The 24154-nt window shown below is 33.2% G+C and overlaps 2 protein-coding genes across 2 annotated transcripts; one reads left to right on the top strand and one right to left on the bottom strand.

Moving 5' to 3' along the window:
- The first annotated feature begins 4906 nt into the window (after positions 1–4906).
- Positions 4907–9355, top strand: LOC114379923 (fasciclin-like arabinogalactan protein 16). Its single transcript, XM_028338746.1, has 3 exons — positions 4907–6624; positions 8032–8151; positions 8930–9355. The coding sequence occupies exons 1-2, from the start codon at positions 5337–5339 to the stop codon at positions 8103–8105; spliced, it is 1362 nt and encodes a 453-aa protein (XP_028194547.1). The 5' UTR covers positions 4907–5336; the 3' UTR covers positions 8106–8151; positions 8930–9355.
- Positions 9356–12944: 3589 nt separating this feature from the next.
- LOC114380276 (replication factor C subunit 1-like) lies at positions 12945–22572 on the bottom strand. Its single transcript, XM_028339279.1, has 22 exons — positions 22487–22572; positions 22217–22330; positions 21378–21833; positions 21234–21301; positions 20941–21016; positions 20780–20841; positions 20545–20693; positions 20234–20364; positions 19937–20125; positions 19727–19848; positions 19443–19650; positions 18033–18086; positions 17678–17847; positions 16692–16782; positions 16065–16246; positions 15926–15965; positions 14732–14856; positions 14241–14313; positions 14045–14137; positions 13715–13961; positions 13580–13636; positions 12945–13463 (listed from the first exon to the last, which is right to left on the bottom strand). The coding sequence occupies exons 1-22, from the start codon at positions 22487–22489 to the stop codon at positions 13324–13326; spliced, it is 2850 nt and encodes a 949-aa protein (XP_028195080.1). The 5' UTR covers positions 22490–22572; the 3' UTR covers positions 12945–13323.
- Positions 22573–24154: the final 1582 nt, after the last annotated feature.

Below are 24154 nucleotides of genomic sequence, written 5' to 3'. Positions count from 1 at the left end.
AAAGATATCATTTTTTATTCATTGTGAATTTTATGTTTGAATATCTGACTATCTGTGGGTGGAATGAATTTTTTTTTGCCATCCCTATGAGCCTCAATAGTTTTGTGTGGGAACGTTAGACTAAACGTGTGTAATTGTGTATCTTTTTTCTTTTTTCCTTTACGTTATTCGAACTTTTCTTCTTAGCTTTTTTAATTTGTTGTTTTTCATTCTTTTCCGTTCCTTCCTCCTTTTCAAGGCATAACATCGGACATAAATTGTGAGACTCGAAGATGAAGTTTGGGTTACATATTACACCAGCTAGACTTATACCACTTCCAACATCCTATTTATTTATGAAACAAGTTTTATAGTAAATTAATTTGACGTTATTTTTGGTCCATTATGTTTTGTAGTTATTTTTTTTTATATATTAAGTTTTAAAAGTTTCGTTTTAATCATTTATATTTTCGAAATGTATTTTTTGATTCTTTTTTTTCAATTGTATGTTGGAAAGTTAGTTAACTTTTAAATTTTAAAAATAATCAAAATGATACATTTCAAAAATATAAAATTTTAAAACTTAATGTAGCAAAGCAAAAATAATTATAAAACAAAATGAACCAAAGATGACATTATACCTTTTAAAATAATCAACTTTACAGAGTGACGACTAAAAATCATCACTATCTTTATTTTATTTTTTAAAAACAAAACTAAAAAATCGTCATTTCTTCCAACCTCTTCCAAATCTGAAAAGGTAAAAAAAAATGTAGCATCACATAGATCGAACGATATCAAAATATAATCTCACTAGAATCACAAAAAATTCTTATACTCCTCACCGGAACATCAAAATGTTTCATACAACTGTTATTGAAAACAAAAACAAGAGAGATCGGAACAAGAGTTGTCTTCGATTAAAGACAAAAAGCTTGACCCTAACTTACCAATTAACTCAGATCTAAACAAGGAAATCACAATATAATTCTTTGTGAGGTTTGCAAGTAAGACCTCCACTGTCGCTAACGGTTGGGTTGGGAAGTAGAGAATTTTCCACCAAACATCTACAATCAGCTAGGCGAAGACGAGTAGCGCAAAATGATTCTGACTAGTCCGACCAGTCAAACCTCATCCACAATTGGATGTTGTCGGTCTACTTCTTCACCTTCGTCAACGCACTGTTGTCGGTGGTGGTGATGAGACACTTGTTGTCGTTAGGCAAAGAGGCAATTTCGGCCATGTATGGAGGTTGCAACCGAGATGAAAGTGGGGTTGAGGCAACAGTCTTTTTGGGTCGATGGCGAGAGGTGGAGCAGCGGATGGACAAGGGACCTTTACCCGTTGTGATTGAAAATAATTGGTGAATGAAATTATTATTGTTATTAGATGATTAAATTGAACGAAGATAATAATAATAATAATAATAATAATATTATTATTATTATTATTATGAAAGTGAAGGTTGTTGTTGTTCGTGATTTCAAATTCATTTTTTTTTCATTTACTTAGTGATTTTTAATTTTTTAAATAAAAAATAATAGTGACAATTTTTAGTCGTCACTATGCTAACTTAACTATTTTAAAATTTAAAACCCTAATGAATACTAACGTTTTTAACGAAAAATTGAAAACAATACCAAAATGACACATTTCAAAAACATAAAGGACTAAAGTGAAACTTTTAAAACATAATGTATCAAAGTGAAACGACTGTAAAATATAATAGATCAAAAGTGACATTAAACCATTTTAAGATTTAAAAGTTGACAGAACTCTAACGAAAAGTTAAAAAAAGAATCAGAATGGTGCATTTCGAAAATATAAATTATTAAAATGGAACTTTTAAAACTTAATTACTAAAGCAAAAACCCCCAAAACATAATAGGTTAAAAGTGACATTATGCCTAGTATATTTGATACCAAAATTTATTTTTATAAAAATGTCTCTTATCATTGGGTATGAAAAAATTGTGTTCGAAAAAAAATACACTTCTTATATGCACTGAGAGTTATCAATCAAGATTTATCCTTGCTTTCGAAAGAGACAATTTCATACCAGCATCATTAAAAAAAAAAAACGAAACATTGTAATAATCCAGTCTTCTATTTCTTATACGGTGCTCAATTACACAATATAATAATGTCTAAAAACATACATCTCAAAGTGCCTATGTTATGAAACACGCTGTCTAAGAGTGCTTCTGCATGCCACGCAACATTGGCAATGTGTCATTGTTGAGAGTCTTTTCTAGTGCAATGGATTTGATCCATAAACATCCATGGCACATATTAAAAAGAAAATGTAGAGAAAGAAAAAAATTCCAGAAGACAAAAATATACCTAAACAAAAACCCGTGAAAAATACAAGTGAGACGTCCATTCTAACAAAACTATAAAATACATATTAAAGAAAACATCATGTTGAATTTGTGTAATCATCAGAGGACAAAAACAAAAGCAAGCACACTTGCTTTGACGAGATATTTTGTTTGATAGCAAAGTCAAGTCGATATAGTCCACAATACCCTTTATCATCTACAAGGACTTTTAAGTTTTGAACATTTTCTTTAAGGGTATTTTTGGTGAATTCAAACATCTCGTATCTATATTCTTTGCCAACTACTGAAAGATATGCCAAAGTCACAAATTATAAATACCATAGATTAAAATAATTGTAATGAAATGATTATATATAGTGCCACCGACAGATTTCTAAGAGGAACGTACAAGGAGATACACCGGGGGCACACAGGACAAGCAAGGAAAAGGAAGCAAAATAGGTTTTATAAGGTCATACTTTTTCCCCCTAAAAGTGCCCCTCTCCTACCATACTGTTGAGGGATACACGAAACCAAACTCATTTAATAATGTGACCAAAATCATTGTTAATTATACAATAATGAACTCTTCTACGCCCCCACCAAATACTGATTATAGAATTACGTTGCTAATAATCACTTCCACTTGTCATTTTATGAGCCAAATCTATGGTCAATTCATTTTTTTATATGACTGGCAAAGTAACCGTGACATAGCCACTTTTCACACTCGTTTTTTTTTTTCATGGCACAGGCATATATTATCTTCATTATTATGTCCTGTTCTTCGAAATCAATTGTAGTTGATGTAACTGTGTAAGTGCTACACGACTGAGATTTAAGTATATGAACCATGGTTAAATAATATTATTATGAGTTTAACTTGAAATAAAATGTAAATATTAGAATGAGGTATATTTTTTTAATAGAGAATACAGATATTTATGCTTGATGGAGTGAAATGGAATGAAAAAGAATAAAATTGAAAATAAATATTCGAATTAAAGTAATATAATACTGGTTAAAATTCATATTAATTTTTAAAAATTTTCCTTCCTTTTTACTCCATTTCACCAATCTCAAAACACACACACCATTAGGGACAAAAATCATACTTAAAAAGGAAAAGATCATTATGAGCATCATATATTTATTTTAGATATTTAACGTGATAATATATTCAGTATTTAAATTTTATATACTAATTAAGTTCAATGATCTCATATTTCATTTGATCTATGTAGTTGATGCTATTAGTCAAGAAATTTATATGAAAACAAATTTAACTCATTGAGTGGTATTATCATCCATATCATGTTGTAATTAAGTCAGATAATAGAGAGAACTTGACAAGTGAATCCATGCAAATTATGTATGCAAATGAGGTTAACATTCATTTTATTTTGAAAGGTGAGGTTAACATTATGTTTAATTAATAAACCTATGAATTCTTTCCCCCATCAATCAAAGATTATTACCTCTTTTCAAACTTCACATTGATGAGAAGATAAAAGTGAAGATGAAGTAAAGAAAGCTCAAGAGACAGACTGATAGGCCGCTGGTGGGGGATAGGTCATCATAGGTCACCCTCCATACATAGAACACTTGTCCTTAATTGCTAAATCACTATAGGAAAAAGGTAAGAAAAAGGGTATGAATCCCCCTATTTTATTTTCAATCATCTTCAACATTTGTCTAATTAACTTTCCTTTTAAACCTATTAATCCAAATGTCTTTCTTTCTAGAGTTTTGCAAGCTTTTTTATTCCTTGGTTTGTATGGTACGTACACATTAGTGTCTCTAGAGGACAGGAACAGCTCAGCTAATACCTGAACACAATTAGCATATGAGGGAACCCAAAGCCTAGTGGGCCCCATCACCACTCTTAATTCACAAGTCGTAATATCTTATTTATAATTGCTTCAATGCATCTATTCCACGGTATAGACAATCCATATATTAAACGCACACAATACTCACAATCTAATAAACAACTTATTCTTAATAAAAAAAATTAAACAACTTATTCTCTGCGTGCTAATTGCAAAGTATAGCACATCTAATTAATCCTCACTTTTTCAATACGCGAAGTCGAAGATCCACTAATCAGACAATAATATTTACATTACCAACTTATCTTAAAAGAATGTTAATAATATATTCTCTAATATATACTATTAAATACATTTTTTGTTATTATTAATTAAAATTATCAAAAATTACAATTTTGTGAATTTTACTTTCTATTTGATGAGTTTTTTTTATATTTTATACTAGTAGTTTTTAATAATTTTAACTAAAAATAATATATATATATATATATATTTTTTTTAAAGAATATATTAAAAAGTATATTATTAACCCTCGTCTTCCATCAAATGCACACCAAAACTAGCTACTTAAAAATAAAATTTTAAAAAAGTGTCTTTGTGTTCACGGTCTTCACTCTACAACTTATTTAGAATACGTCTGAATTAAAGTTAAAAATATTGTATATTGTGTATGTATTTAATCTAATACAAATTCAATTAATAAAAAAAAACAAATATTATAATGTTTTGTCAAAATTTCTCTTTTCTCAAATGTATTTTTTTATCTGATAACATGCACTCAAAAACATGAAAAGTAAATAAATGCGCGGAAAGAAAGAAAGTAGAGAGTAGAGACAGTCAAAACACTTGAAGATTGTAAGAAAAAAAAAATTATTGACAATAATGAAAGCGGGTTTATCTATCTATCCTTCATTTATTCACGAGCCAGGTAGCAGTTGGGGTTACTGGACCCCACACCAATAGAACTCAGTTTCTCACTTCCCTCTCCCCTCAAAGAGCCAATCAAACCCCGCCACGTAAGCCATCAATGATTTTTACAAAGGAACCGACACCCCTTGATTTACCCACATCCATTAATGAACAACCTCAACAATAAACAAAAACAAAAAACCTTTGTCTCCAACACAAACACACCGCTACAGAACATACATAACATAGGCACTGTCTCTGTTCTGTCTGAACTCTGAACACAGATAAATCCGCCATGTATTTTCGCATCTATGGCGTCACGATCCTCCTCTTCCTCCTCCCAACCCTCACATTCTCCCTCTCGCAGGGTCAGATAAACTCAAACTCAATCCTCGTCGCTCTGCTGGACTCGCATTACACCGAAGTAGCTGAGCTTGTGGAAAAAGCCATGCTTTTGCAGACGCTGGAGAACACCGTGATGAACAACAACATCACAATCTTCGCTCCCAGAAATGAAGCCCTCGAACGCGATCTCGACCCTGATTTCAAGCGCTTCCTCCTCGAACCCCGCAATCTCCAATCCCTCCAAACTCTCCTTTTGTCCCACATCGTCCCCAAAAGAATCATCAAACCCGAATACCTAACCGGGACGGGCAAGCCGGGTAGGCCAAATAACCCGACCCGGCACCGAACGCTAGCTCCGAACCACCACCTCACTCTCCAGTCCCTGAATTTGACTCACTGGAATGTCGATTCTTCCCGGGTCATGAACCCGGATTCAGTGACCCGACCCGACGGAGTGATCCACGGCATCGACACTTTACTAATCCCTCGCTCCGTCCAAGACGAATTCAACCGTCGCCGGAATCTGATCTCCATCGCGGCCGTGAAACCCGAACCCTCCCCGGAGGTCGACCCGCGAACCCACAGGTTAAAAAAACCAGCGCCGGCATCGCCGGCGGGTTCTCCGCCGGCGCTCCCGATCTACGACGCGATGGCGCCGGGGCCCTCGCTAGCTCCGGCGCCAGCGCCGGGGCCTGGGGGGCCCCGCCACCACTTCAATGGGGAGAAGCAAGTAAAAGACTTCATCCACACGCTTCTCCATTACGGCGGTTACAACGAGATGGCGGATATTCTGGTAAACTTAACGTCACTGGCGACGGAGATGGGACGGTTGGTTTCGGAGGGTTACGTGTTGACGGTGTTGGCTCCAAACGACGAGGCCATGGCGAAGTTAACCACGGACCAGTTAAGTGAACCGGGTTCGCCCGAACAGATTATGTATTATCATTTGATTCCTGAGTATCAGACCGAGGAGAGCATGTACAATGCCGTTAGAAGGTTCGGGAAGGTCCGTTACGACACCTTACGGTTGCCGCACAAGGTGACGGCGCAGGAGGCTGACGGCTCCGTTAAGTTCGGGCACGGGGACACTTCCGCGTACTTGTTCGACCCCGATATTTACACGGATGGACGGATCTCCGTTCAGGGAATTGACGGCGTTCTCTTTCCGCCTCAGGAGGAAGAGGCTGGGCCCGTTACCCGATCCAAGCCCGCTAAGGTCGTCGTTAAGCAAAGAAGAGGTGCGCTTTTTCTTTTTTTTTTTCTTCACTTTTGCCTTTTTTTTTTGTTGGTGGTGTTTGTTTGGGTGTTTATTAAGTCAAGCTGGGGAAAAAGGTGAGGATGACGTGTGTTTAATTTGGTTGGCTAGATTTATTTATTTGTTTGCTTTTTCTTTGCGTTTACTTTTTTTTAATTATGTGGCTAGAGTTGTTCTTGTTCTGGTTTTGGGTTAATGTTGTCAATTATTGAGGTTTCAATTTTGTTGATTTGGACAAGGGAGTGCATATTTTTTTTATTTATTTAAGGTAGTTTCTTGAATAGGGCGGTTTGGAATATGTGGGAATTTATGCAAGGGTATATTGTTGTCTTGCTTGTTCTGGTTTGTGTATGTTAGTTAGGATCGATTATTAGGAAATATTGATGTGGAAAATCGGATTCTTAAGATTTAAGAAACTACTAGTAAAAAAACTTTATAAAGCAGAAGTGGTGCCACTCAAAGTATCGAATTGCTTGTTAGGTCAAGCTTCTGAAAGGTGGAAAGAAAACTTTTGAGAAAAAAAAAAAAGTTATGGCCAGAGGGCTCTTATAGCTAAACAAGAAAAATGGAGTTGAATTCTTTGAATGGTGGTGAGAGGAGATGAATGCTAATGGAACTTCATGAATCTTATTTGATGGGATGGGACCTTTAAGTAGCATGGTTTCAAATTTTAGCTGGTGCTGATACCCCATACCAATATATGTTGTGTATGCTATACCTGTAAATTATTTAAGTTGTTGAGAAGAAAAATCAATTATTAAAGCTTGTTTTATCATAAAAAGTTACTAGTAATTATTTTATCCTCTGAAGTAAATTGCTTACTTTAGAAAAGCCAGGTCCAAGTTTTTCCCCACTAATGGTAACGATTATCTTGCATATAGTAACTAGCAATCATATTTGATGATAATCTTCTAGTTATAACCTTTCGCTTCTTAGATGGTTCATCATCATTTCTCACAAAATTGGTGAGTATTTTAGTAAGTTCCTACTTTGTGCATGCTTGAATATGGAAACTAGATGGAAAGTAATCATGTGGGGGAAAAAAAATTGGAAATGGAGAGAGAGAACAGGAAAGTGATGAATGACGTAAAAGACAATTATCCAGCTAGAATGAATTTTATGTTGGTTTCGATGTTTGTGAGCTCAACCTTGGTAATCTCCAAACCCAACCTTGTAATAATATCAAAGTCTATGATTGACTTGTTAAATGAGTTTTTTGTTGATTTCTTTGATATCTCTTTTCACATGCTAATCTATATAAAGAAATTGTTTGTCTATGGTCTGCTTGGTTTTTTTTTCTTTACCTCATTTCAGTGATACTTCATAACCGATTCAATAAATATCACTTCACATAGTTTGTGTTTAAGCTAAAATTTGAATGGAATGACAGGTAAATTGTTGGAAACAGCATGTTGGATGCTTGGAAGCTTTGGACAGAACTCTAGATTCATCTCTTGTCAATAAAGAGCTCTTATCTGGATGCTAGCAAGACTAGTTAAGAACAAAAATAGTGAGATTCTAAATTTTATCTGATATTACGTGATAACTGGATTTAGCCTATTATTCAGATCTTGTTAACTTGAATAAAGGATTAATTATAAAGAGTGTTTATGTTTTCCTTGCTCCTGCATAACAACTTTGACCAGTTTTTTCTTGATGTTCTCACATAGTTCATAGTTCCATTTATGCTTACTGTTACTGATAATGTAACAGTACAAAATCCAATTGGTAAAAGTAAAATTGGATCTTCAAAGCACAATTTCATCAAAGTACAAAATCTGCTCAGACACAATACATGTCATCAGGCCTTTGACCCGGTTATGATCAGCCACCTGGCCTTAAATGGGTCTTCTCTCTCTACCATGTGAGCTTGAAGATCAAATAACTAAAATTTAAAAAGAAAAAAGTAAACCTCAAATGTTTAGGCATATGAATCTTCGTGTTAGCCTCCCAATATTAATTAGAAAAAACTTACACATAGTTCTTTTAGTGTTGTTCGTATTGTTTTTCAATCAAAATTTATAGTTTCGCCACGATAATATGCATGCTCCTTTAATACAAACCTTTGTTACATAGATTACTTAGATGAAACTCCGATTCTAATTGAAGAACAACGCAAAATGTATTTAAGTTTTGCCCTACTCATTTTGCTTAGGGGTGTTGGGGTTAGTTAATACAATACTTAACTATGTGATTTTCCTAATTGCCATTGAGTTGACCTTCACCTTTATTATTTTCCTGTAAACATTTTTAATTTACTTACACTGATTGCACATGCCTTGATGCAGCTGCACAGGAAATTCCACAGATGTAAAAAGTCAACGGAGTATGAAGGCCAGCTTACTTGAAATGGGTTAATAGCAGCTGCTATGGATTTGGTTTTCCCACGTTTTTGTGATGCTCTTTTTTCTTTCTCCTCGATTTTTCTCCTTGTGGATTTGGGTCTTGGACTAGAGAACAAAAGTTTCTCGAGTCTAGTAAAAAACAATATATAGTGCACTGAGTATATTATAATGCAATTTAGCTTCAGTTAGTAGTGCTGCTACAAATCGTTAGGAGGTTGTGTTGGTGGGATGAGAAGGTTTTATGTAATAAGATGGCAGTGAAATCTGTGCCCGATTCAGTAACTTTACTCAAAAAATGCAAATGGAAATACAGTAATAATCAATAAAATGATTCTTTTTTGTAATGACATTTTGTACATTTCCTCTTCATCCCTTTGTATTACCTATAATTACCCCTCATCTGTTTGGAAAAATTATACTTTTAGTTAGAATCAAAAGAAGAAGAAAAATTTGCTTCAGTTTATATTTGTGTTGTCAGTAATAATCTGTCACTGTTAAAAGAGGGATTATTGTGTTGGTAAAACTATTTTATTCTATATTTTTTGGTCTTTGATTGCGAGTAATGGACATGTTTCAAGCTTACATGCATGGACTCGCTATCCATAATTTTTTGTACCTCTCCTAAGATCTCTATAATAAATTGTTCATGTTAACAAGATACTTAATTTATTTCTTGCTATTCACATTGAAGTTAATAAGTTATTATTGTTATAGTTAATAAGGTCCTGTCAATGACGTGGTGAACTTTGAAAATGCCGTGCTCATTGTCTCTAATTCTCTATGACTATATCAACTCCTTGGCGCGAGTAAATAACAGAAATTTGAGCACCATATCGTTAGGAAATGGCTAGTCAGGACTTGTTCTTACATCATGGCAATGTACTTAATCACAGTTGAGAATTTTCTTAATTTTGAAGAACTGGTAGAAAATGTTGCATTACAACAATATGTTTTTAGTTTTTATTAAATGAGTGTGTTTTAATTTTGGTATCTATAATTTTTTTTCTTTATTTTTTATTCTTCTAAAATTTAAAATTTTTGCTATTGGTCTTATACAATGAGCTAATTTTAGTTTTAGTCTTGATTTTTATTGATTTTTGGTTCATAAAGTTTGTTAAATAACATTTATTCTAGGAATGTAGAAATTTTTTTGGAAGTATGACATGTTGACATAGCACCACCAAAACTAAAAGGTATTATTTGAGATGATCACTTATCTTCTATTAAATATACAAGTAGTTAACGAGTTGAACATAATAATAGAGATTAAAAATAAAATTTAAACTTTTTGACGAATGAAAATTAACTTTTTTTAAAAACTAAAATCAAAACTCACTAACTAAAAATATAAAAGTTGGAGTAGGCATTTGGCTATTTCATGAGCTTATGTTTAACCTTCACACATAGGGTGTATTTGATTTTCTAAAAAAATAAGACAAATAAAATAGTACTGGTCAAGTAGCTAAGTCACAGAACAATTTTTTGTACCATAAGTTGTTTGGTGGTTGATGTACAGTCCAAATAATTTTATGTTATATCTTATTTGATGTGCAACAAAGGAGAGACACCTCTATGGAGGAGGTGCGGCCCTGACTCCATCGGACGCAGGACTTGGTGGCATGAGACCACCATAGGGTCACAGCAATGGCGACGGCACAACGGCGTGATGTGGCCTCCCAGAATTGGCCAAAAAAAAAAACAATGAAAAGGAGAAAGATGATAATGGAAATATTTGAATAAATTAACAATAAAAAAAAGTAATAATGCACAAAAAGTGAACAACAACATTTGGAGATAAATGTTTAGAGAAGTAGATAGATATGAAAAAAGAAAAAATATATGAGATAATGAAAAGTCAAATAAATAAGGATAATATTGTATTTTTACTTTGATTAGATACGAAACAAAACATTATACGAGGTTGAATCTCTTATTTTTTTTCATGAATCAAACGCACTCCTAAAATAGGTGAAACTGTGAAAGAAAAGTAATGGTATGCATAAACACTGGTTCTTAAAAAAAACGTATTTGGTATTTTCATAAACACCAATAATATGATGCAGGATAAAATATTATTGAACAAGATGAACTTTTGAGGCTAATCATACTGAAATTTCTGTAAATTAAATAAAGAATGGTGAATGATTTTTGGATAAACTATCATTCCATTTTGGTGACTCTGTCAATACTAATTTGATTCTCGAAAGATAACTTATACTAGTATTAATTTACTTCTTTTGAATAAAAAAATTGATATTTAGCCCTTTAATAAGAGAAACATTACATAATTCAGAGTCTCAATCATATATTCTAATGAACATCATTTTAGTCCTTTTAAAAATAAAAATAAAAATTACGTAGCAAAAAAATGACATCAATTTTGAAGTTTGTGCGAAGAATGACTTTGATGCCACTTTGTAGTTAAGGGGCTAAATTGATAAACTCATCAGCTTTAATCACAAATTCTCCCCATTTTTTTCTTATAATTCTCATACAAAAATAACGTCCCATCATAAACCCTCAACATCATAGCTATGAAGTCGCTAGTCAACGATTGCGATTCTAACAACACAAATAAAAACAAAAATGGACAAGAAGTTTTAAAATATTTTAATACTATACATTTCATTTAATATCATCCATGTGCTTTTATATGTTTTTAATTTATTAGATGAATATTAAAAATAAAAAATATGTTTACCTCAAAAAATATTATTATTATTATTATTATTATTATTACTATTATTATTATTATTATCTCAAGATTGCTCACTCGTGTGGAGAAGCAGTTGACGTTTTTAAGTTGAGTCGACAAGTCACTTTCCTAATTTTGACCTCACAACAACCACATCCCAAGAGCTTGGTATAGCCCACGCAGATTTGGATCCTCTAACACAATGCATTTTATTAAGTAATGAAAAAAATGCAGAATTATAATGGTTGGTGAGTGATCTCACAAGGCATTTAATGAAAACATAAACAAATCCAATCATGAATATATGATAATTCACTCGGTTTTCTCATAAACTATTTGCAGTTATATATTTTAGTCGATAGTGTACCCTCGATTTACAACATCCGAATCTTGGGGAAAGGTGTTTGGAAGCCTTCCCCTTCGTTAGGTAGAGTAATCCAGATTTTTTTTTAATTTTTAATTAAAATATGATAAACCGTAAGTTTAATTTGTTTTAATGGTTTAGATTTGCGGTAAGGTTAAAAACTTATATCTTGTATCCTATTCATCATATACAAAGAGACTGTTTCCGGATTCGAATCCACGACCAACAAGTCACCAAGGCACAACTTTAGCGCTGCACCAGAGCTCGCCCTCTTGTATCCTATTTATAATTAACTTAATAATTCTACTAGTCTAATTATTAATTAATAATCTAACATATAATCAAATTCATTAATTTATAAAAATAAAAGATTAAATGTTACCATGATTAAAGATCAAAATCAAAATCATAAATTTAAAAAACTAAAGGAATCAACGTTACAATTTAACTATAAGAGAAAAGGATGTTGACTTTTTTAATTATTGTATATTTTTTTTATAATAAATTTTATTCTCAAAATATCATAGGGTTTAGTTATGGCAAAAATTTCATTTTCCTTAGAGGGGAGGCAAAAAATGTCCTTGCTCAGTCCCATCATAACTATCATGCTAATCTGTACACTATATATCGAATCAACAATCAAAATATGATGAAAAGAAAAAATTACTATTTGATAAGATTTCTTACTATACCTATGAATTCTATTGAACCCAAAAATTATACATTGAAAGAATCATCCAAGTCTTCTAATATCAGAAAAAGAAAAACTAATAAATATATAAAAAAACTAATTTTACAAAATTTACTTTATCATTATTAATTTAGTTTTTATTTTTATTATCTATATCATTAATATTATAAGAAATATAAGTAAAAAAATTAAATGACAACTTTAATTATTATGGGCCGCAAGGAGTAAAATCTTTCAATTATTTACAATCAATTCATTCAATTTCCCCCTTTTGATATGTAACATCACTCATCCAGGCAACATCATATCGCCATTCATGTCCTTGCAGAATATCAGGGAATAGAAGAGAAACAACTCAATCCGGGAATTCTTCATAATATAGCATGCAAAAGTTCTAACTCCTAACGCAGACACATCGTCTACATTCAAAAAACAGGGCCACCATAAGTAATCCATGTCCTTGGAAAATTTACTAAAGTCAACCCTACAATTTGTGAAGGCTGAAAAATCAATTACATAAAGAGCAGGGTTCTATACAATTCCTCCAAGTAGTGACTCCAGAGAAAGGCACATTGTTTGATATTTCTTCACCTTTTTCTTTTTGCAGTAGTCTTTGGAGCTTGAGCAACCTTCTTCCCAGATACAGAAACACCTTTACCTCTACCACCCGATGTCTTCTTAGAACTTGAATTTCCCGTTCCCTTCAGTTCCAACTGTACTTGCGTGGCTACATGCACAAATATATATATATATATCAGAAATCATGGAAGCTCATGTATTTAAAGATAAATTACCTAAAAGTCCAATCAATCAAAATGCTGATGGCATATGATGACCACCTACCCTTTGAATTCAAGCTTTGAAGTTCTGATTGCAGCTTCTCGCCCTTGGTGGTGCCCTCTAAAGTATCACATAAAGAAAATTGTAAAAGCAATCAATCAATATAAAAAGAATAACAATAAAAACCACATAACTTACCCAACTCTTCTGTATCAGAGCTGTTCTCCTCTTCGCTCTCGTCCAAGGCATCACCTTCACCTTTTTCCACTTCTTCGCCAGCTGGTTCCAGAATAGCAGCAATACGCTTCTTAGGGACCTTCTTTACTCCAGGAAGAGTGATTAGATCTGCAACTCGAACAACCCGAGATGTGCTTTGCTCTTTGTATGCTTTTGTCAAGGCTGACTTAACGGCAGGCTGTATGCCATCTAGTGGATTAGGATGACCCTGATTCATAGAATATCAAAAAATTAACCCCAGGTTGAGAGAAGTTTGTAGTAAACAAAACATAAAAAATATGGTCAAGGAACCTTGAATTTTGATAACTCTACAATAGTATCAAAATCTTCCTGACTGATAGAGTATGTATTCATAAATTCCACAACTTGCTGAACTGCTTCAGCCTGATCATTTCGAAAAGAGCAATGAGATTAAATCAAGTTAAGCAAATCAGCTTAAAACATTCAGTATGTTTAGAACTAAAGAAGCACGTTTACTTTAACCAACCTTGGGCAGGGTTCGCAGGGTCTCTGTCATTTGTTTAAGAAGAAGAGTAAGGTATTCCATGCGAATGGTATCCCTGCAACCATTTAGTGAAGCATGATTATAATGAGTCTACTAGAGACATCGTTGTAATGGAGATCTCGGCTTTTACCAAAAGTCTACTGGACATGTAACTTCCAAAACATAATAGGTAAGCACATACATACCATACCAAATTGTACCCCAGATTTGTAGTGCATAAAATAGAAGCGTCTAAGCTAAGATTGACATTATATTCAACACATGAAAATCAATAACATATTGACAGACAAATTTAAAGGGTTTGAGCTGCACTTGATTTCTATCCATAATCTTACCAAAATTATCAAGGTTTACAAATAATTTTCAAGTATCGACAAAAGCATTCAGCAAGTAACCAGATGAAATTAAACTCCCTGAATTGGATGCATGAGAGAAGATGCAAACTTAAGGTAAAATATTGAATTCATATTTACCTTCCTGAACTAGATTCACGAGAAGCAAGAATGTGAACATGAAGATCATCCAAAAGCCTTAAGTTTTTGCCCATTGTCGAGTTCTTCCCCAGCCACCCACCAAACCGGTTGAAATTTCGCTCTCCCTGTAGATATAATGCAAGTTGTGATACAAAACTAAAAGCAAAATCAGATGAGTTCAATGAAAAAACAGTAGGAAAAAAAAGGACAATCCACAAAAGCCCACCATGCTGCACACATAACTACAATTTGTGATGTAAAATCATCCATGACTCTACCCAAATGTTTTAGGTGAAGATATTTTAAACAGTTAACAGTTTTATATCTCTAACTAAGTATCTAAATAGGGGGGAATGCAATGAAACTAAGTCAAAAGTCCAGCCTATTATGAGATTAATACAAGGACATATATAATACATGTAAATTTAAGAATCACGGATGCAAGACATTTTCCTGTACCCTTAGTTGTCAATCTTGGATAGTGGTGTGTATTGTGTAGTGGCCAACTCTGAACACTATAATAGCGCGATAGCCACTATTGTCATATTTCTTTTACACAATTCATATGATTTATTAATTAATAGCATATACATATAAATGCTCAATGAGAGAAAAGTGAAGGTTGTAAGGAACACTCAATAAAAGCCTTAATCAGATTCAGAACTGCAGAATACAGAGAAGAGAGATGGGTGAATGTTGCTGGAGATGGGTGGCTCTGCCACTTTGGCCGCATAGAAGCAGAACAAGGGGAAGAGAGAAGAGAAGAGAGAACAGAGGTTTCCAACTGAAAGAAATTTTGGCTGGAGACGGGTGACTTGCTGCTCTGGTTGCTAACGTTAGGATTTTCTGACCTTCTGGAAGGGGGGAGAGGAGTCAACTTTATCCCTTAAAACCCCTCAACACGTGGTTTTAAGGGCAAACATGAGATTTTATATTTCCTCTTTGTAGCAGTGCTATAGCACTGCAAAACTCTGCTTTATGGGCCATCAATATTAAAAACAGCTGACACCCGTGAATGAAAATGCACCCTTATCCATGTACTGTCTCAGCAGATGGCTGCTCTGCCACACCACTGCAAAAATGTGCCATTGATAACTATGGTCGCTCCCTGAGCTCAAAATAAAGTGGCTGACAGAAGGGGGCTGGGTGGGAAGGACATATTGCAATAGCCTGCACAAGACAAACTATTTTTACCTGTTCAAGTATTTCCCTCTGCCCGTGTAACAATGACGCACTGAAACAAAGATGAAAAAGAGAAAGGATGAACAACTAGATGGAACAAATTCTAAAAATGAAATATTTTATTTTCCAGAGCAGTGACAAGGCTACATACGGAATTATGCTTGTAGCAACAGAACTAGTTTGAGAGAGCTGCCACTGTCGATATCTGCGAATCTGTACATTCACTATATCCCCATCAGCAATAGACTCAGCAGCACGGGCAATCAGGTTCATGCGTTTTACGCCACTGTCATCCTTACCAGCCATGCTTGGTCTATAATTAATATAATTTTCCTGCCATGCATAATGCCATAAAGAATAGTTATATGAAGAATTTGAAATACTCCATATAATTCAAGTTTGCAGCATTCAAGAATAAGATTGTGCAAGGATCAATTTTTCCTTGGGCAGGTTTCAGATATATTTTCAATATAGTCTACTCTAACATCTAATTAGTATATCAAATGATATCGATATCTAATACCATTTCATTGTTAACCAAAATTAACTTAAATCATTCTTTGATTTTTGCTAACAAAAATGTGGTTAATACAAATATATATGGCTAACTTAATAAAAACATGTGAAATCAAATTTGATCAATCAAAGTTGAATGAGGTTAATGCAAGAAGTGGTATCCAAACCATTAAGCACCAATTTCATCATGCAATAGGCCTTCAAAGATAATAATTCCAAACAAGCTAAATTGAAAAAAAAAAAAGGAAAAAAATTAAAGAACCTGGATAATAAGAGGAACAAGATCAGGATCACTCATGCTAAGATTTATCCTCTCATCCATTTTCAACTTCCCAGCATTAAAACCAAAAAGCCTACAAGAGAAGTTATCATGAAATTGAATTCAGCCACAACCTTCTGGACTGATAATGCTTCAGATTTCAAAGGATCAAAACATAGCCATGCAGAGCCCCACTGAATCAAACTATGAAATGCCAACAAATCCACATATCTACAACTTATAAAGTATAAACCTTATAAATGCCATCACATTCACACTTGCATCAGAGCAAACTAGTGAAAAACAACATAATAAATAGCAGTTACAACTCAACAGTTGAAATGAAAGTTGGGATCCTTAAACTGGTTACTTGAAAATATAATCATTCCAAGGTAACATTGTCAATAATGACAAGTGTTAACTGGAACAACAAAGATAGTTAAGAGAACCACATTTTATACAGAACTATTTTTATACAATAAAATCAATTGTTTCCCAGAGACCATATCAATTAGGTCTTCATTCTAAACATTTTTTTAACCCCTCAGTACCAATTGAAAGTCCATATTGTCTCCTCTTTATCAGAAAAATCTAGCTAATAATTTGTTGATATTTGATACCGAGCCTGTTTCTAGGGGAATAAAATACTATTATTTTAGTCCTTTATGAAAGCTCGTTGGAATTGCAATGTCATGAATGAAGGCATGCAATATTCAATTATAGCCACATCATTGATTTTTACTTCTAAATATCAGAGTAATCTGATAACACTAAACAGATCATTGAATCCAATGCCAATAAATAAATAAAAGGTTAACAAATTAAACAGTTTGAAAGGGGAAGAAAGATTGAATGGAAAGTAAGCAACCACAATATTAAGAATAAAGATACAACTCACAACAATGTAGGCCAAACAAGCAATTAGAAATTTAGAATTAACATATATAACAAGTTTAAAGTGTAGTACATTGACAATATAAATATTATACTTATCAACAGCTGTGAATGGTGAAATGTCTTCATCTTTTGCATTGGTAAGAAAGCGCTGCCTAATATCATCATAGTTGATAATTGACATAGAGAGGCTCATATACTGTAACTGGTTTAGTGCCATTCGCATATCTCCATTAACTCTTTCTGCTAATTCCTCAAGTGCAATCTGAAAAAACCATGGTGAACGATTCAAGAAAATAGTTTAGTCAATATGAAGAAAATATTTTATAATTTTTAAGGAATGGATATAAATGATTCAAGTAATTTTGAACCCTCAAAGTCCACACAATTAATTAAAGTTAAAAATCCCCACAAAATAAGATGGAACTTCATAAGTTATAAAGAAATCACCTCATTAACTTGAAGTCTTTCAGCCTTTGCAACATCCATCAACCTCTTTGCCATCTTGCATAAATAAAATATTAAGTTCAAAACTCTTGAACCACAGCATATTTGTTTTAACATGCAAAGGAAATTATCAAAAACTAAAGCTAAATGTTGTCAGATAGACTTGGCTGACTTGAATTCTAGGGTATGCAGACTACATAAAAAAACTAAGTCAATCAGATCCTCATAGATGATGGATCACATGTCACTGAACAGTAATAAAAATCACTTTCATGATCTAAGGAAATAATTTGTTGTTCAGATTATACACGTCATCTGTCAGAGGGGAAGGGGGATAAAACGGAATAACCTGCAAGGCTGCAACAATCATTATGTCAAAAAATTAACGACCAACAATCCTCTGGCTTCACTCCCCAAAACAATTAAATGATTTCTACAGTTGAAGCAAAATATGACACTTAATAGAGTTTTATATGGCTGGAGGTACTTCATTTACTATCCAAATTACAATTTATTCATCACTCATCACTGCAATAATTTTTCATACGTTGGCAGTGATCATAAGAATTCCCTAGTTTTACTTCCCTTTTATAAAGGTTAGACTAGACTCCCTTTCCCTTCTCTCTTTTTTTCTCCTTAACCGTGAAATTGAATCTTCACCTTTTGTATTGTCTTCTACCTATCATTTATCCATCTGGCTACACATAATCTGTTAGAATATGAAGTCAAATATTATATTCAATCAAGGAGATAGATTAAAAAATAGAAGTTTAGAGAATACACACACACACACACACACACTTTCTCCTATATTAAATATAATAATTGTAACCATATTCACTCAAGACTATCAATAAAGAATGTTTCAATGTCAAGATCCTTTGCAGTAAAAAAATATTCAGATTCAATTCAAGAAAGTCACACATTGAAAGCGATGGAGGTTCATATTTGGGATTTAAGTTATAGGTTATAACATTCAAGAACATGGTAAATCCAATAAAAGAAAGTACATATTTCAAAAATGTGTGTGCTTACGTATAATGCTTGTTCTCATTCCATAGTAATGTAAAATAGTGTGGTCTTGAAAGGAACAAGAACTATTGCATGGTTAGAAGTCAGGTATTAGCCTTGATGAAAAGGGTTCCAATTTTCCATCTCCCAGAAGTTCAAGCATTATAAGACCCATTTGTTCAAGTAAATGGCAAAGTCAACTCTAATATTTCAAACATAAATAACCAAAAATCAGGGAGAAGACAGTATGCCTAATGTTTTCACAAGCTAAATAAACAACACTGAACAAACCCATATGGTTCAGTTCAAAAGAGAGCAACAAAAGGACCTAATCAAAATAAAAATTTTAAATTAAAGTAAAAGAGAAACAATAACTTTTTTTAATAATAAACAAAGAAAGACCTGTTGCTTTGTAGGCTTCCGAAAACTTAGAAGCAAACAGTAGTTCACAAGGCTTTTCAGTTTCTGGCTGTAACGGTCATTGCAAATGCAGATAATAGGAATTTTTGATATCTTGATGCTAGCAATAAGATCAGCAACACCACCCCTATCACCAGCTGACATCCCATCAACTTCATCCATAATGAGCACAGATTTGTAATGCTTTGACCTGAAATTTACAATTATAGAGATTTAACAAGGTGCATTATGGACAGACAAATTACATATTATGATGAGAGACCAACCGTCCCATATTAATACCAATGGCCTCGTTGGTTACAAGTTCCTTAACAGAATTTGTCTTGCTTCCACTAATTCCTTTTTCAATTTTGCTATCAGCTTTTCCACGGCTATCACTAGCATTTACCTTCAATGCATGTATGGACGTAGGTGAGAGAAATTAGATGGTAAAATACCTTTTCCAAATATATAAATTTAACAAGAAATATTGCCACCTCTATGGCTTGGAAACCAAGCTCCTGACAGACCAACGTCGCAGAAGTTGTTTTTCCAATACCAGGAGTTCCACTTAACAAGACAGCTTTTTTCAAACCAGAGTCATTTTGCTTTTTTCCCTGCTTTTTGTTACCAGTGTCCAAAAAATGCTCATTCCAAGCTTTCAACCAATTACGAAGCTGTAAAACCTGTACACCATTACATTTAAGAAAGTGAAAACTTATTATTCAAATTTAGGTATATATAAGAACACAATATAACCATCAAAATATGATAATGAAGACTAGTGATTATACAAGTGACTGATTCCCTATGATATCCTTTGGATCTTTAGGTCGATATTTTTCAGTCCACATCAAAGAAGACTGAACAGTAGTAGCAGTCTTTGGCTTGGCTTGCTTAGAAGGTGAGCGTGAAGACAGAGGGACTGCATTTGTTGACAAAGGAATGCAACTCAGAACATAAACAAACAAATACCCTTTGATTGTAATAAATTATTTTAAGAGCTGCAGCTAATTCATGAATATCAAAAAATAAGGATAATTAAAAGCACAACCAAGCAATGCAGAAAATAGAAGACACCAAGCATACACTTATTAGGGCATACCCTTAACTTGTGATTTCGGAGAAACTTTTGACTGGGATGCTACTGCAACAGCCTTATTCACAGGTTTCTTGTCTTCTTGTGAAGGAGCTTTTGCAGGTTTTGAGCCACGAATCATATCAAACAAACCATCCTCTGTGAGGAAGGAAGTTCTATATAATGAAAGAGAAATATGCAACATAAGTGGTAGTACAATGTAGAAACTGTTAAAATACTTTGCAAATATAACAATGCTAACCCTAGCTGTTTGGCTTTTTCAGACTTCCGCCCCCCAATATCTTCATCACATAACAGATAATTCTGCAAACAAAGGGTGTTAATCACATACTGATCCAGTGGCACGGCCACCATGGCTTTTATGTGAATTCAATTACAATTGAATAAAAAGCCTTATCTAACCGTTTTCTTGCTGACTGATCCAGTGACACGGCCGCCATGGCGTTTAATCAAATCTTCTGCTTCTTCTCGTTCCAAACTGTCAGTATGCAAAAGAAAAAATATATAAAGACTCAAATCAGTGAAATGTGATATATAGGCCTAAACATTCAAAAATAGAAAGAGAACCAAAACAATAACAAAAAAATTGGGTAGGGGGGATAAAAGATGAGGAATGATTAAACTGCAAACTGAGTTCTGAATCAAGCAAGTCAAGAAAAATATGAGAAATCTATATAAAATATAGAATTAAATACCTGTCCAGTGTTCCACTGATCACAAAAGTCAAGCCAGCTAAACAGTCAGGAGCACCTTCAGGGACTTCCTGACACACAAAAGAAGTTTCAATGCATTGGCAAAAAAAAAAAATCTATAGATCCATAGGTTTGATAAATTTGAACCTTTTCTCCTTTGTGTGGAGGATCTTTTCTTTCTCCAAAATTCATGAATCCACCCCTCCCACCCCCTCTACCTCTCCCACTAGTTGATCGCCCTGGTGCTCCTCTTCCACCATCACCCCTTCCAGCAGATTTAGCAGCAGACACAGCATCTTTGTCATCATCTTCATCACTTTCTTCCAAAACTGCAGATTTCTGGGGAAGCCCCCTACCTGATCCACTCTTCAACTTCTTTGTTGGAGTGGTGTCAGCTAACTTCTTTTTATTAGTGGGCAACACAGAGTCATCTCCATCATCTTCATGAATTTTCTTTGGCTCCGGTATTTCCTCACTGTCCTTCATATTCTTTCTTTTAGCAGGGAGCTCCTGCATTTCTTTCTTGTCTTTCCCCTTTTGCTTGTTAGAATTAAAATATTTGCTAGTTATCCTCCTCCCTGAACTTTCCTGACCTCCAGCCACCTGCAAGAAGAGAAAAAACATTTTTTCTCCTTTCCACTCAAAAAATTTTCATGCATTCAATTACCCTACTATTCCTAAGCCCTAACAATTAGGTCCTTGAATTGCAAATCACTTGAAGAAAAAAACTATCAAGAGAACCATTTCAACCAGAACCTATCTAGTTATGACTCGGCCAAATTAATAAAAAAAAATCACAACATTTATTTGAAAAACAAAAAAAATACCTAGAAACAATTTTCAAGCAAACAAACCATCAACAAAAATTGTCCCAAAACGACATATTGGTTCAGAGGGCAATGTAAAAAACAAATAAATAAATTATCATCATGAGCTACTTAAAAAATAAAATAGAATAGAATAAAATAAACAGAAGCAATGCTCACCGTTTTCTCGGAATGGGGTTTATCGGAAGAAGGCTTAGGTTGATTGGAAGGCTTGGAGGAAGCGGCATTGTTGCCCTTGTCATGTGTTTTCATGAACCACTTCCTTATATCACTCTGTAATAATTCGAATAAAGAAAAATAAAAACATTAGGTAACGAATTTGAAAGCATGAAGGAAGATAATTGAAACGCGAAGTAACGGTATTTAAAAAAGAGCAAAGAGAAGAGAAAGAGAACGAGAGAAGAAGAAGAAAGAAGAACCCTAACTTACCATTTGTGCGTTGAGGTTGAGGCGGGAGAACAGAGAAAACTTTGCTCCAACAAGCTGAACGAGTGTGTTGTGTTGTGACCCTCGCTGAAAACCTCTATTATTAATTTATTATTATTTAAATTCAGCTTGCTTTGAAAGGAAAAATTATTAAAGTGTAAATAAATATAAAGTCAAATGTTAGAAAAATATAATTCATTTTTCTTAGTATATAAATGATTTTTTCAGTATTTAAATATTAAACATGTATGGTGGGTAGAATTCAATGATTCATCACTGCACAATCCATTCATTTTCTTTGATTTGAATGAATAACAAAAAATACATAAATTTATAATTATTAATGATTCACATTTAAGAATATAGGACATATCATATGGAAGCATTATGTTAATAATTTCCTATTTTTTAGCTTAGTTTATGATTGCATACATCCTGTATCTGTTTTTTTTTTTTTAAGAATAATATTCAGCGTCTAATATATTACTAAGAGAACAAACATTGAAAAACAATGGATCATTCACGATGATTTTATCACACATTCAAATGAACGCAAACATTTAGCATAAATATTTCTATCTTTCATAAGTCTAGTCCAGCAAATTCATTCATGTTAGATAGTGTTTCCTTTAGATTATTACTTGATTTAAACTAATGTTTAAATCTAACATGATTGAAACAAATTTAGAAATGTCAAAATTAATCTGATACTAAAATCGTGAAGAGCTTGTTTTATTTAGAAAGATTCACACCTCCAACTGTCAATACACCATAAAAACTGACAACGGTCAAATATTGACTGCGTTGATCCCAATGAAGATTTGCTCCTACAACAGCTATAAAAAAAATTCATTTCAACATTAAAAATGTCAAAAAATAAGTGAAAAAGTGATCAAACCAAGAATTGAAAAGTGAAACAAAAGGATATCATTTTGAGAGAAGCACTAAGATAAGAGAGTTTACTCTTTGCCTAACAAAGTTGTGTTTGGAGAACTAAGTTTTTCATTGTAAACGCACTCCGTGAGTGTCAAAGTTTCTTATTTTATTTCCAAATAGTTGTTTGAGAAGGTCAATAGTGACTTAATGATAAAATAACACTTAAATGTCTTAAATTTAGAAGAAGTTTCAGGATTGTGTCAATAGTGACCTAGAGAATACTTTTAAACAAGCAGTGACATGCTAGAATATTATTTTAATCAATTTTATCAAAGAAAATTTTTATTAGTTAATAAAGGAGAACGGAGTGTAACTCGGGATTGAATAAATTAGTATAAAATTAAATGTTTTGTACTACTTTCCTTTAATTTGTCATAATATTCATACAACATATTATTGACACATCTTTTACACACAAGTTTTCTTTAAAAATTGTTGTCTATAAATCATTAGACAACAATCCTTTATTACTTGCGAAAAATTTACCCATAATTGTTTTATCTATAATCACTTCCATTGTGAAAAATTTCAAAAAGTTTATCCAATATATTATTCAACTCTTTCTAGTGTGATTTATTTTATTTCAATGGTTTACTTTATTTTAAATAAATAAATGTTTGTTTTTAAATATATATAAAAATTATAGAAAAATAAGAATTTTTCAAACATGTGTTATGATTAATGTGTATTTATTTCTGTACTAAGTACTAACATATTTTTATAAACTAAAAGTAA

The sequence above is a fragment of the Glycine soja genome, chromosome 12, assembly GCF_004193775.1.
Source record: "Glycine soja cultivar W05 chromosome 12, ASM419377v2, whole genome shotgun sequence".
Classification (NCBI taxonomy): Eukaryota; Viridiplantae; Streptophyta; class Magnoliopsida; order Fabales; family Fabaceae; genus Glycine; species Glycine soja.
The sequence above is the reverse complement of the archived record's forward strand: the minus strand, read 5'-3'. Positions and strand labels throughout refer to the sequence as shown.